The following is a 13,284-nucleotide window of genomic DNA, read 5'->3' as shown; positions in this document are numbered from 1 at the left end:
CAGACAGTTAGAAGTCCACAAAAACACCATACATTAATCCATGATCTAATACAAAAACACAGATCATTTAGGATAACAGTGCACAGAAAATAAACAAGTGGTCTTGGATGTTCTGTTTCATTCCATAATTGTTTCATTGTGATTTTTCCAATGTTGAACAGAGTAATGCTTTCATCCTCTGGGACAAGTTAGGGGAAATAAACTATGTCTTGAAATTTATCACGCAATTGATATAAGTAGCTCCACTACAAAAAAGCCCCCCACCCAACCATTCCTATGCAGACAGACTACTTTAGATTGCTGGGTCATAATGGTTTAAACAGATTGTTTAAAACTGAACACATGTCTGAAGGCTTTATATATTCAGAGGCTGAGTGAGATATCTGACTACATGAAAGTAAACATTAGTCAGGAACTGAAGGCAGGCAAGTGAAAAAACTCTCGCATATCAAATCTGCAAAACATATTTGCCTCATTACATACCAAAGATGCCGCTGTATCCTGGCAACTGATAACCTCAAGCTCCATGGGCTGCTTTCCCACACTTTTCAATTTTTCCAGCACCTCATTAACACCAAGCCACTTGCAATCCATGCCACCAACTGAAACAATGTAGTCACCTTCTTTTAGGCCTGCTGACTGTCAAAAAATTTGGAACAGGTTATTATCTGGAATTATAAAGATACATAAAATGTTTTTATCATCATACAGTATCTGCCCCAAAGGCATTTCCCTCTTAGATGCTACAAACATATGCGCACATGTGCAACTTTCTCAAATACACAAATTAGCTCTTGAGTTACCATTGATGTGATTCTGGTATACTAAATGTTGGCTGTTTTTATGTTCTTTTCACTTCTCCTTTAGCAAATTGTCCTAGGTTGCAATATAGATGTAGTTAAGTATTCTATTACCACCAGCTGTGGGCCGTTAGCTGCTATCACCTGCTAATGACCCACTCCGGATGACAGGCAATGGGCCATCAGGGACCCACCGTGTGACTCATGGACTTATCTCATCCCATTGTGGGATGCTCTGCCCAGGAGGGAGGAGCCAGGTATTCCCACCTGGATATAACCTGGCCTTGGAACTGCCTGAGCTAGCCCTGTCTACTGGGTTCCCAGAGGACAAGAGCTACCACTGGATCTTCAGCTGGAGACTAGACCTTCACAGGATCACCGCTTCAGCTGGACTACTTCAGTTGGACTGCTACTACCACCCTAACAGGGTGTTAGGTTGTATCTGACTTTGTCAGTGCTTTTCCTTGTATTATTTCACTTATTTTTAATTTCAATCTTGACTTGTGATCTCCCACTGGTTTGTTTTCAAACCAATACACAAATGAAACCTGGGTTTTGCTATGCTATTGCCCCCCAGAAGGTATTTTCTGCAGTGTTTACTTCTTTTTCTTCATTATTTTTGTTTGTACTTCTGTGGTTATTTCTGCCTTTTCTATAGCTAAACTGCTCATCACTGCATGCTGCTTTATCCCTTTGGATTTTCCCAGAAAGAACAACAGATTACAAGCCAATAAAATGTTCTTGCACCTCTTTCCTTAGGCACACACTACACCTTGCATTCCCTTCCTGATCTTTATTCTTGCTGCTACTTTTAAAAGTATTTATCCATTCTAACTTCCTGAGTAAGACAGGAAGTAACATTTACATTTATTATTTGTGACTTTTTAAACTATTAAGAATGAACTGAGAAAGAAATCAACTCCAGTTTCATGTGATATCAGGGATATGGGTGCTTTAACAATCTATGGTGTACACAGCACTGAAAATGGGTTCAGATTATATGAATTGACTATACTAACATATAGAACTCAATAAATACTCCATACACCAGTATAAACAAGCTAAAGGTACATTTTAATACCAGAGTCTGCAGAGATATTGTTAATACTACACCAATAAACTTACTGCTGCAGAACAAACTGGATCAAGACAATAAATCTGTACTGGTGAACCTCCTTTTAAACTGAATCCAAGCTCTCCTGCTTCATGGTGAAGGCAAATGGTACGTGGAGCCGTCCATCTCTGCTTGGCTGAGAACACTGTCAGTGGGCCCTGGAGGTAACACAACAGCAGGCATATTATGGTTTACTGTCATTTGCAAGTAAGCATTTCTGTTTTTTTAAGTTACAATGCTTTAAGCTCATCTAGTGTAGATTTTACACAGGTTAACTTCCAGCTAATTCCCCTAAAGTGCTAAGTCCTATTTTGTGACTGTCCAGTTGATACTTCAAACAGAGTGGGATAAAGGCAACAGCCAAGTTGTTCCAGGACCTCTGTTAAGGTGTGCAGAATCTTTTGGCTGCATAGGCTTTAAGGTCCTATATTATTCTGTTTCAGAGGAGATAAACTGATTCATGAAACATTGCATATTCTGATCCTAACCATTACTCCCAATTCTTTTTGCTCACTGACACATACAGAGCCACCTGAAAGACTGGCTGTGTCACATGCAAGTCTTATGTTCTGTATGCCTGTCTCCAAGTACTGCATATTTCTCCCCTCCTATAAGTTGTGTGCAATTATCTATTGAGACTTCATGGGACCTTTATGAAGGTTTTCAAGACTGATTGCTGTCCAAGCCATATTGAAATGGCACTTTTATTCTTTGCTACTCTCAAGTTGACTTATACCTCTAAAGCTAGGAGTGATTTCTCCAATAACTTCTGAAAAATTCCCAGTTACTACAGGACCATTTTTTCAGGCTAAAATACTTGTGTCCCTTCCCTCACATTAGAGTGAATTTATAGCTGTTATCACAATGACAGAGGTCAGCATTAGTATGTTACATACCAGCTTGTGAAAGAAGTCTTTAACTTTCACCTTGGAAAACTGAGGAGCAATTGTTTCTATTTTATGTTCTGTTTTGGCTAAAACAAAAAGAAAACAAAATTAATTTTAAGTATTAGTTAAAAGACATAATTTTTTTTCTTGCATTCTACACTAGATAGGAATTTGTCCTAAATTCTTACTAGGCTGTGGAAAAATTCATTTTTGTGGAAATTTGTCAGACAGGTATCAAAACTGCCTTAAAAATATCTTCAGAACTCACAGTATCAATACAGAAAACTTTAAAAAAATCCATCGAACTAAACTATGCTATTCCCATCTTTAATTTATTTTTCTTTGAGAAATGTTTAAAACCAGCACTTATCATTTCCTACTGCTTCTAAAGAGGAAAAAGTTGTATGAGCTGGACTATGGTAGAAAAAAAATAGTCAAATTAAGTAAAAAACCTAGGCTAGTACAAGAGTTGGGCTCAAGAAACAGTTACTATACTTTTCCCCCATATAATTTTAACTTTTAAAGTTTCCCCATTTTTTTCTAGCTTATAAGATAGTCACCAAAAAAAGCTGGCTTCTGACTAACCACCATTGTTAGCTATCCCAAAAACCAGTGTTGGTACAGACAGAAACACTGCAAAACAGTTGTAACAAAATATATTCATCTGTGATTGAGGAAACATGTAAGGAATCTGAATTCTACAAATTTACAGTATATACTTATGCATTATTTATGTTATGTATGGAAGCATATTATATATGTATTCATATATGTAAGTTAAAGGCATATCCTCATGAAAGCATATTTGCCTATGGTTCAATATGCTTTATTTCTGGCTGTGTACACTTACGGAGTATATCTGGAGCCTGGATTAGACTTAGAAAGTCATCTTCTGTCTCTTGCTGAGCATATTTGAGAAGTGAACGTTTATGTGCAGCTGTCAAAACCTCCTGAAGAACATCAATGTTCCGAAGCTTTTTGCATAGCCCGCAGACTCTTAGAGCTTCTTCATGGTAACCAATGGCTTTGCGTAAGTGTGCTTTCCCTGAAAACATTAGAAACCATTGGTTGTCATCCACAGACAATGAATACAAGGTAATTTTCAAATTGTAGCTAATAGCTGTATGAAACAGGCAGTTACCTAATTGTTTTCTCTGAACTTTGTCCTTTAAAACAGCAAGAACCATCAGCCCTTCAGGGACGTAGTCATACAACTGGGACAGGGCTTTCTCCTGCTGATCTTTGTCATCACCAGGCTGCACTGTAATAACGGATAAAATAATTAAGCATACACATCTCTTGGTCCCCTGTTCCTTTAGGTGTATTGTTCTGTAGGTATTACTATATTTTCTCCCAATGCAGCAGTAAAGTACTTATATATGTGTATATGTGTGTATATATATATATATATATTAAAAAAAAAAGAATTTCAAGTTTTTGGTTTTATCATCTATAATATGCAAGTAATACTTACATGCCAGAACACATTGATAAAATCTGAACTATTTAGTAGCATATAATGGATATAATTTTTTTTTGTTTCTGTACAAGTTAGTTTGTTGAACTTTCACATTTTTCTCAAAAGACAAAAAGAGCATGGCCCCATATTTGAGTGGGGAAAATGACCACAATTTAACATATATTGAAGTACCAAAGTTCTTGGCTCCAAGACTTATTCTCAGACCAAACTATAACTGTTGGTGTGTTTATTATTTTTATTTATATGAACATATATGATTCTTACATTCATGGTCACACAGAATGGTGGCAATGAAGTAATGCGCCAGAGCTTTGTAATGGTCTGACTTTATTTGTGCCAGCTTAGACCAGGAATAGGGAATATTCTCTTTCACTGGCTCCTGATTCATTGCAGTGTTAACCAGCTTGTAAACCTCTGCCACCTAAAATAAAGCACATAATTGAAGTATGAGAACTTAATATTGGGTACTAGTATCTCAGGTCAGGGATATAATTTTCAGGCTTGAGATTATTTCATGTGCAATTATATCAAAGAAGGAAATAACTATGGTTAGAATGGGTTGGAAATAAGTTTGGAAAGTAATTTGAAATGCCATCTTTGATTCTTCCCTCACATGAAAGATAAATCAATTTTGTACAAGAACAGATGGCCAAAGTCTGCCAACCTATATGGCCTCATAGTTAAATAAAACCACCATATAATAAACAGGTTTGAACTTACAAATGTATCTCATTAATTCAGTTGAAAAAACAGGGGTGAAGCATATTCAAAGAGTAGGTTTCTACTTCACTTTAAAACTGTGGATTCATACATAGCCTTAAGTTTGTGTGGTCTAGTTAAAACTCAGATGTTATCCTTTATACAGAGGAAATAAAATAGCTTTTCAAGCAGTGAATGCTGCTTTAATGGATCAAACTACTCCAACTGACAGAATCAAAAAATCTTGCCCCTGCAGCTGATCAATCCTACAGATAGGTCAGGGTGGCTTTACAGGGTTGGTATGAAAGACTTTGCCTGTTTTTCTAGTATGGAACCACCTATGTATCTGCTACTCTGAAATAACTGAGAAAGCATATGAGTATCTTTGTGGCATACCTATTTTTTGGTACATACCTCAATCAAGTATTAACACTACCTTCTGGGGCAAGCCTATCTCCTCATTTTCTAGCAAGTCCCAAGACAGCTCTGCAAGTACCGATTTGATACTGTTCATCAAGGTCCTTTTCTCAGTTACAATACAGTTAATCTTTTGGATTAAACTTTTTAGGTTTGCATACCCTTCAGCGTTGGGGAAGCAAGACAGGTTGTGTTCAACACTTAACAGGGAACCACACAAACAACCCTGGCCTTTTACATGTAGTTCCGTGAATGAAATCTGTACTGTTTGAAAGACCAACATAAAGAGCTTGTAAAAAACCTTTATCAAGTTCACCGCCTGAGTGTTTCAGCATATTTCTGTTAAACTCCATGAATTATGAATTAAATAAATTGTAACAACTCTAAAATAATATTTTAATTTTATCTGTTCATGTTTTAATCTTCTGAAAGGTTCTGCTTTTCACTGTAGTTTGTGAGCTGTCCCATGTTATTTTTGGTTTTCAGTAACAGTTGTTAACATTTAAATTTAATAAATCTGTTAATATTACTAAAAGCTGTAGGTAGTAACACAGCACTGTAAAGGGTTATTTTAAAGACTAGATTTAAAGCCCCATATTTTACCTTGGCAACTTCCTGTGTCATTTTTACTAAAGTGAAAAACTCATTGCGTATTCCAGAAAGACCAATCTGCTCAAAAACACACTCCCGAGCTTGTGCAAGCATCATTTTTACTAGAACATTCAGCATAGCTGGGCTCATATCATAACTTGGTGTGTGAGTAAAGGTCTCCTTTAAGTAGCTTAGAATTCCTGCAATTACAAAATGGTTTTGTCAGTATTAAAAAGGGAAACAAGTGAACTTAATTCTAGCATGTACCATAATAATTATAATTGAAAGCGTATTTTCTAGTATTGCACTACAGCAATCGGAAGGGGTTCTTGGTACAGGAGAAGTTAGACTGACCTACAGGTTTTGCTTTGCATTGCCATCAACCATCCCCAAGTACAGTTCTCAAAATTACATTTCAGAGGAGCTACAGAAACTGCAAGTTTTGAGGGCACTGCCTTTAGATTTGCTTGTAGAAGTTCTTGTGATTGATTGTAAGACTGTGCTGAACTGCATGTGACTTATATGTGGGAGTGGTAGGCTATGGCTTATACAGGCAAGAAAAAAGAGAAAAATCGGCATAAGGATGACAGTAGTAGAACCTCTGGATAGAAGGAAAAGACACAAACATAATAAACTTAATCAAATATTAATCTCCTTTTCAGGTGATGCTACGTGTATTGTGTGTCCCAGTGAAAGCTCCGTTCCATGCCTGTAAACTAGAATTTTTATTTTTATATATAAATATATTTAATAGGGTAAAAATGAGATTCTTTTCCAGACATTTGGTTCCACCAAAATATTAATAATTTCTATCATATATAAAATTTAAAACAAACACCAACTCTAGTGCAATACTAAGTAACAGTTTCATGGATGGAAGTGTAACCTTCAGTATGCATGTCATCCAACTGGTTAAGTGAGTTCAACTAGCTTTCTAATGCTGACAATTTTGCAAAAGTGTAACAGTAAGACCTCTGCCTTTTAAGTGTTCCAGCTTCTGTAATCTTACTTCTTTCCACTATGCTCAGTTCTGGCCATGTTGTGCAGTATTTTCCTACTAATGGTGTTTGATTTTTGATTTTCCATGTTACACTTGTATCTGAATTTTTAATATGCCACTACACAAATTGGAAATATGGCCATCCCTTCCTTTTTGTACTAAAAAAAAAATAATCCTAAACTTACCAGGCATATCCCAAGTACTGATGAAGTGCCCTACTAAAAGGAACTGAAAGTATAAGAGGAAAAAAATACGTCTTTTTTTGTTCTCAACATGTTTCTGCTTATGCAAAGAGATCTGCTGCGGATAAACTCTGTGCAACAGCTTCCATTCAGCATTGAGAAACAGTTAATACAGACTCTATATCACGCCTCAGCCAACATAATGACGTGTTACGGAGCCATGCACAGGTACAATGAAATGCCCCCTGAGCATATTGCTTTGGGACCCTGCAAAGGTATTTGTGGTAGCAAATAACATCTTTCCAGTTTTGAATTAATTCTGTTCTGCAAACACATTGAAGTGAAAAGCAGTAATTTTTTTATTTGTAAAATGGAAGGAGCAGCAGTAAAATGGAGAAATTTCCCAACTACTGAAATTTCTTAGATTAAATACAAAGGTTGAAAAGAATTTATTCTAAATATGCATGAAGAAATACTATAATTTTTTTTTTGATAGCTGTGTATTCAAAGGAGGAGGTTTATGAAAATTCAACTCTGTGCTCCACAGTTTTTAGCTGATAAAGCTACCCATACAGTGCAAACCAACAGCCACAGATTGTTGGTGCAGAAATAAATCTTACAGTACATATTAATTAAAAAGGACATGTCTTTAAGTATTATACGTAGCACAGATGATACAAAACAAATTAGCAAATCTATTTAAAAGCCCCCAACAAAACCAAAAGATTTTATAACATGTTAGTTCGAGGGATAGTATTCCCTTTATTAGAATTTCTATTTCTCCTTGCTTGGGACAGAGATGGATTATTTCGAACCTGCTTGCCTTTGGAATCTATGGAAACCAGGTAGTCAACTTCCAATGAATTGCAACTTTCACCACAGAAAAAAGTGAGATTAATTTTTAAGACCCCCATATAGAAAACTAGGCTTAAAGGGTTTTATCAAACCTGTAAATTGTCTCTTGTACAGATTTGACACTGATGTGCTACACTGAGGTAAAAGCTGTTATGCTGGTGAAATGAAGAATGAAGCAGTTAATGCTACTGCTATACCTTGGACCTTTGAACTGCAGTTCCATTATCATTAACCATAGTACTCACTATCTTATCTGCATGTTCAGGCTACAGTTCCAGGTTTTGAATTAAAGCTTCATCTGAGCTCTTCACTAGACTTCTTGAATGTCCCTATTCCTTCTTTTTTGTGTAATGAGCTCAGTAGGAAATACAGAAATCTGTACGACATCAGAATGAGATTCGGAATATTTGTGTGAAGAGCTTTCCAGTATTTTAAGATGTGTACCTGCAGCTTTCTGAAAAGCTTCAACAGCATTTTCAAGTCCAGCCTGGGTCTGACGATTGCATCTTGTTCCAATCTGGGTGTAGAGAGCTCCAATGTTGAATAAAACACTAGCTTTTTCAAGCAACAGATTTTGCTGACACACCGGGACACCTGTGAAGGAATCATACCTTGGGAAACAAATATTAGAAGAAATGTTAAGATTAGCAGAGTCCATTGAAAAAACAAGTATTTTCATTCTCCTTTTCTGAATGAGTAGTGGAATTCTTAACTTTTCTGCTACAGTGAAAATGAAGGTGAATAGAAACACCATTACGTTCTGCAAGGACAATCCACGTAATTAATGCAAGCCAGAGAACAGCTTTATCTGAGACAGTTTTCAGCAGGTTTTACAGTAGTGCCTCCATAAGGTCATTATATTTAACTCAGAAGTGCCTATAAATACCAGATGTGAAGAGCATAGTGGGGAAGTATCCACACGTGCTGCTATGTTACTTAGATATTGACAAAGATGAACCATTGGCATGGTCAGATCCTCTATTGCTTGTGTTTGAAGTTTCTATTTGCAGTTATGACTAGAAATTTAACAGTTCCTCTTGGCTACATGGTAGTCATCTTTTTTCACCACAAAAAATTTGAATTCAGTGTTAAATTTTGCTCACAGATGTAGTAAATACTCCCTTATAAAAAATTAAGTCACTCCTTTCTCTCTTCTGGCCCAAGTGGTCTTCTTAACAAATTGAAGGAGGGGAATTAAAGTCTGTAGTGGTTTTGATTAGCCCAAAACATCAGTAAAGTATTTTTTAACATCTAAGAAAAATTTAGACCACTCAGAAGCTGTTGTACTAGGCCTGGGGAAGTGTCTGAGGGGTGGGGAGTGGCAAAAAGATGGCTCCTGTGTGACCTGAGTGAAAGTTCTGGAAGTTTTTACATCAAGTCCAGCAGAGCCAATCTCTGATGGCTCTGAGAGTGATTGACATGCTGCCGGCCAAGTTTAAGCCAATTAGAAGTGCTAGTTATGCCTCTGTGAAAACATATTTAAGAAGAAATCAAAACAAGGTAGGCATGCACTTCTTTGTAGTTAGAGGAGAAGGAGGTGGAAGTAAAAATACGTGAAGAAAGAACAGCATGGAGACGCCAAAGTCAGCGAAAAAAGTGGGGGAGGAGGTGCTCCAAGCGCTGGAGCTGAAAACCCTCTACTAGCCGTGATAAAAACCGTGGGAGAGCAAAAAGTCCTGCTGCAGCCCATGGAGTCCACAAGGATACAGAAATGCGCCCACAGCCCATGCCAGAGGAGCAGGTAGATGCCTAGAGAAAGCTGTGATCCAGTTGGAGTCTCATCGAAAAAGTTAAAGCTACAAAGGCCTTGCAAGAGAGAGAAAGGCCTTGCTCCTGGGATAGAAGCAGCCTGGCCTTGGCTTGGGAGAGTCTGCACCTTATGGACAAAAGAACTCATGTTGCAGCAAAACTCGAGCAGGATGCTGCTCGTGAGATCAGACCCACGCCAAGGGAGCTCCCAGAGGACTGTCTCTTGTGGGAGGGACTCCATGGCTAAGTAAAGAACCCCTCTCCCTGATTGGACTGACCAGAAAACAAACCCCTTACCCTGCCCCTTGCCCCTGTTGTTGGTTTAGAAAGAGGGAAGGGGGGTGAGCGGAGAAACTGCTTCTTAAAAAGAGGGGATAAGAGCAGAGAAACTGTCTAGAGAGAAACAAAAATAAGTGGAGATAAAGAGCATTTCTAGTAGAAGAATTGTGGTGATGAATAGATTTATGGACCTGCTCTGTAGACTGAGAAAATACCCCACACCCTGCCCCCCTACCCGAGCTTGTTAGTTAAAAAGAAGAAAGGGGGTGAATAAAAATGAGTTCGTAAGGAGGGAGTGAGTGAACAAAATAATGTATGAAAAGTTTATTTTTGCCTTGCATTTATCCTCCAACTCTGTTAAGTAATCAAATCACTTTGCAACTTTAGGTTTGAAGCCTGTCTGCCCTTTCTTCCGTGCGTTCTCCTACCAATGTCCTATCTCACTTAACTCATTAAATTGGTGTGTGTTTTTACAGTTTTTTTTCCTTTCCCCTCTCCTGCATATCTGCAGCAAAGAGAGCCAGAGTGTCAGCGTTTAGTCAAGGTCAAACCCCGACAAGGTCTGACCCTGTTCCTTGTCCTCATTTTGTACACCAAGGTTCAGAATTTGGAAACATCTGTAGCTGTCCAAAATGAAGATTATTTTCTCTCCTTCTCCCTTGTAGCCCAAATCATCATCTAAGCATGAAAAGGATGCATCACTCTAAGCATGAAAAGGATGCATCATATTCAGGTTTACTTGTAAATAAAAATAAATTAAAAAAAAAAAAAAAGACAACACACACTGCAGGGATTCAGAGCAAGACACACACTGACATGCTTCAGATTAAACAAAACACAGTTAATGATTAACCCATGTTCTGGAGGGGAAAAAAGCAACAACTAAATGGAAACATGAACTACACACTTACCATGTAAATAAAACTCCGATGTGCCTGGTGGGTGAGAAAAATCTGTTTTCTACATAACCAAGCTGCAGGAAATAACTTATCAGCATCTCAATGCCAGCTTCATCTCGGCTAGGAGTGCGGCACGCCTTGAAATACAACAGATTAAAATCAAGTGCATTCTGTTGAGTTACAGGATGAATACTGAAACCCCAAAAATAAAGCTTGCTTCCTTTGCACTTCTGCATATCATAGAAATGTGTGGAATCTGAGAACAGTGAGCTTAAAGCCATATGGGTTCAAGCCAAAAGAGCTTTTCAGCTGCACACAGGTAGCACATAACCTTTAAAAAGGCAAACAGAACTGGTTTGGCAAGTCTCAAAGTTAATTAAATAAAGATTGTAGGTATTTTATGAAAGCTACAGAGAAGGCTTATGTTTCTAGCATTATACTGGAAACAAACAATAGAAATACCCATCATTCCACTACAATATTCTGCCAGATTAATCCACTTCAACACTCTTCCTGCTAAATTTAAAATACTTTAAAATAAAAAAAGAGTAGGTAAGACAAGTCTTGGATTAACAAGATTTACGAAGTTGTGTCAATAGCTCAATCGTTTTGCATAACCTCATAATTTTCTTCACTTTTGCTTTACTCAGATCGTAAAGCTCTTGGACAATGAAGATCCATGTTCCATGCCTCAGAAATGAAGCCAATAAGAGTATGGTAAGCCCTAAGTGACAATGTCATAATCTGATTCCATACAAGTGTTATTTACAACTATATATTATTAATATGGTATTATAGTATACCATACTTGCACTTACTTGTCTCAGATCCATGAGATCTGCTATTTCATCGTCATACTCAGAACTGTCTTCACTATAATGTTCCAGAATAAAGTCCTAAAAAAGAAAAAAAAGATTTTTTTTTCTATTATTTCTGCAGTTGCAAACAGTGTGAAATTGATTCAGTTGTGATTTGAACAGTGTCTACTCCCTTCTAATCAATAGTAACATTTAGCAATGAGACTACAAAAAGACAATAGAACTAATAATTTGACTTATTATCTTAGACAAGAAATTTCACTATGATATAAAAGAACCAAACATCTGCTGTATCAGTTCAAGCAGGTTTTAACACAACACTTAGTGGTTTTGAAAGGGACAAATGAACCCTGTTACCTAAAATGATAAGAGGATCACATGACCATAAAAACTTGCTAACAGAAAGAGACTGCCAAATTCTTGTAAGCTATGCTAGGGCAATTCCACTTCAGATAACAAAGCTGCAATTACATGAAGTGAAACCATAATCTGACCATGGAATTTAACCCACAGAAGTAAAAATAAAGAAAAATGCTACAGTGATACAAGATGTTTTACCATGAGATAAAAATCTATATTGCACAATACACAGTATTTCAACAAATACAGAAGATGGCTCAAATAGCCAGCAAAATATATCAGTCAACAAACAAGGAATGCTAATGCTGCAATGCTGCTTCCCAACTGAGTAAGCTTGGTTAATGGAACTTGGTGTATCATTCCATTATGCTGAATAAAACCTTCATTACTACTTCCTTTCACACTTATACCAGTAAAAAATACTTTCACTAGAAACAAAACCATGGAAGGAATTTTTACTCTCTTGGGTTTAACTCTGTCTCCAAAGTGGAATTTCTTATAATATTTTTGGACTCCTTGTCCTAATTAGGTAGGAGCAATGACCCAAATAATTGGTAGTTAATTTTTAACATGTCATGATCTTGATTTTAGAGCAAAACAAAAAATTATTTGTACCTAAGTTACTTCTGTTTCTTTAAACAAATCTGAAATGGAAGTTATTTCTGTTAACTATTAATTCTGAAATGTGTATGTAAAATTTACCTTAAGGGGGACTGTAAAGTCTACATCTTTGGTTTCCTTCAGGCCAAGAGGTACCAAGGGAATACTGAAAGTCTCTCTATGGAAAAAAACCAAAAAGATTCAGAAATATTAGTTTTCTGCTTGTCTGTTATTACTTTTGTTTTATTTGATGACAGCAAGTTTGTACACTGATGGGGTAAAAAGAAAAGTATATAGCTTCTAACAGTTCCCTCCTGCACAAAAAAATCTGCCTAATTGTGGCTAGCACAGGTTTTTCCCATGAGAATTCTTCTTGTGTTTTATAAATAAAGATAAAGTTTGGATGTTATTGGAACCGTGTCCCAGAACTTGGACGGTGCAAGCCTGGCCAATCAGGCCTGAGGGAAGGCTTCTGACCGACCAATCTGGGTGACTTTTGAAAACTCTATATATATGATGAAATCAAAACAATAAAGGTCATTCCTTCTTGCCAC

The 13,284-nt window shown here is 37.0% G+C and overlaps 1 protein-coding gene across 5 annotated transcripts in view; it reads right to left on the bottom strand.

The window, feature by feature from the left end:
• The window catches only part of RHPN2 (rhophilin Rho GTPase binding protein 2), a 32,533-nt gene that overhangs the window by 2,251 nt on the left and 16,998 nt on the right, over positions 1–13,284 (bottom strand). For 4 of the 5 annotated variants that reach the window (XM_085072124.1, XM_085072120.1, XM_085072122.1 and 1 more), the window contains 11 exons: positions 12,833–12,908; positions 11,771–11,848; positions 10,965–11,089; positions 8,470–8,636; positions 6,001–6,188; positions 4,546–4,702; positions 3,943–4,062; positions 3,652–3,846; positions 2,811–2,887; positions 1,926–2,072; positions 484–639 (listed from right to left, as the gene is read on the bottom strand). In XM_085072124.1, coding sequence (XP_084928250.1) covers positions 484–639; positions 1,926–2,072; positions 2,811–2,887; positions 3,652–3,846; positions 3,943–4,062; positions 4,546–4,702; positions 6,001–6,188; positions 8,470–8,636; positions 10,965–11,089; positions 11,771–11,848; positions 12,833–12,908 — 1,486 coding nt within the window. The remainder of the gene's footprint in view (positions 1–483; positions 640–1,925; positions 2,073–2,810; positions 2,888–3,651; positions 3,847–3,942; positions 4,063–4,545; positions 4,703–6,000; positions 6,189–8,469; positions 8,637–10,964; positions 11,090–11,770; positions 11,849–12,832; positions 12,909–13,284) is intronic. The other variant, XM_085072125.1, reaches the window with a different exon arrangement.

The sequence above is a fragment of the Lichenostomus cassidix genome, chromosome 11 (assembly GCF_008360975.1).
Source record: "Lichenostomus cassidix isolate B80296 chromosome 11, HeHo_3.0, whole genome shotgun sequence".
Classification (NCBI taxonomy): domain Eukaryota; kingdom Metazoa; phylum Chordata; class Aves; order Passeriformes; family Meliphagidae; genus Lichenostomus; species Lichenostomus cassidix.
This window is presented reverse-complemented; position numbering and strand designations above follow the sequence as displayed.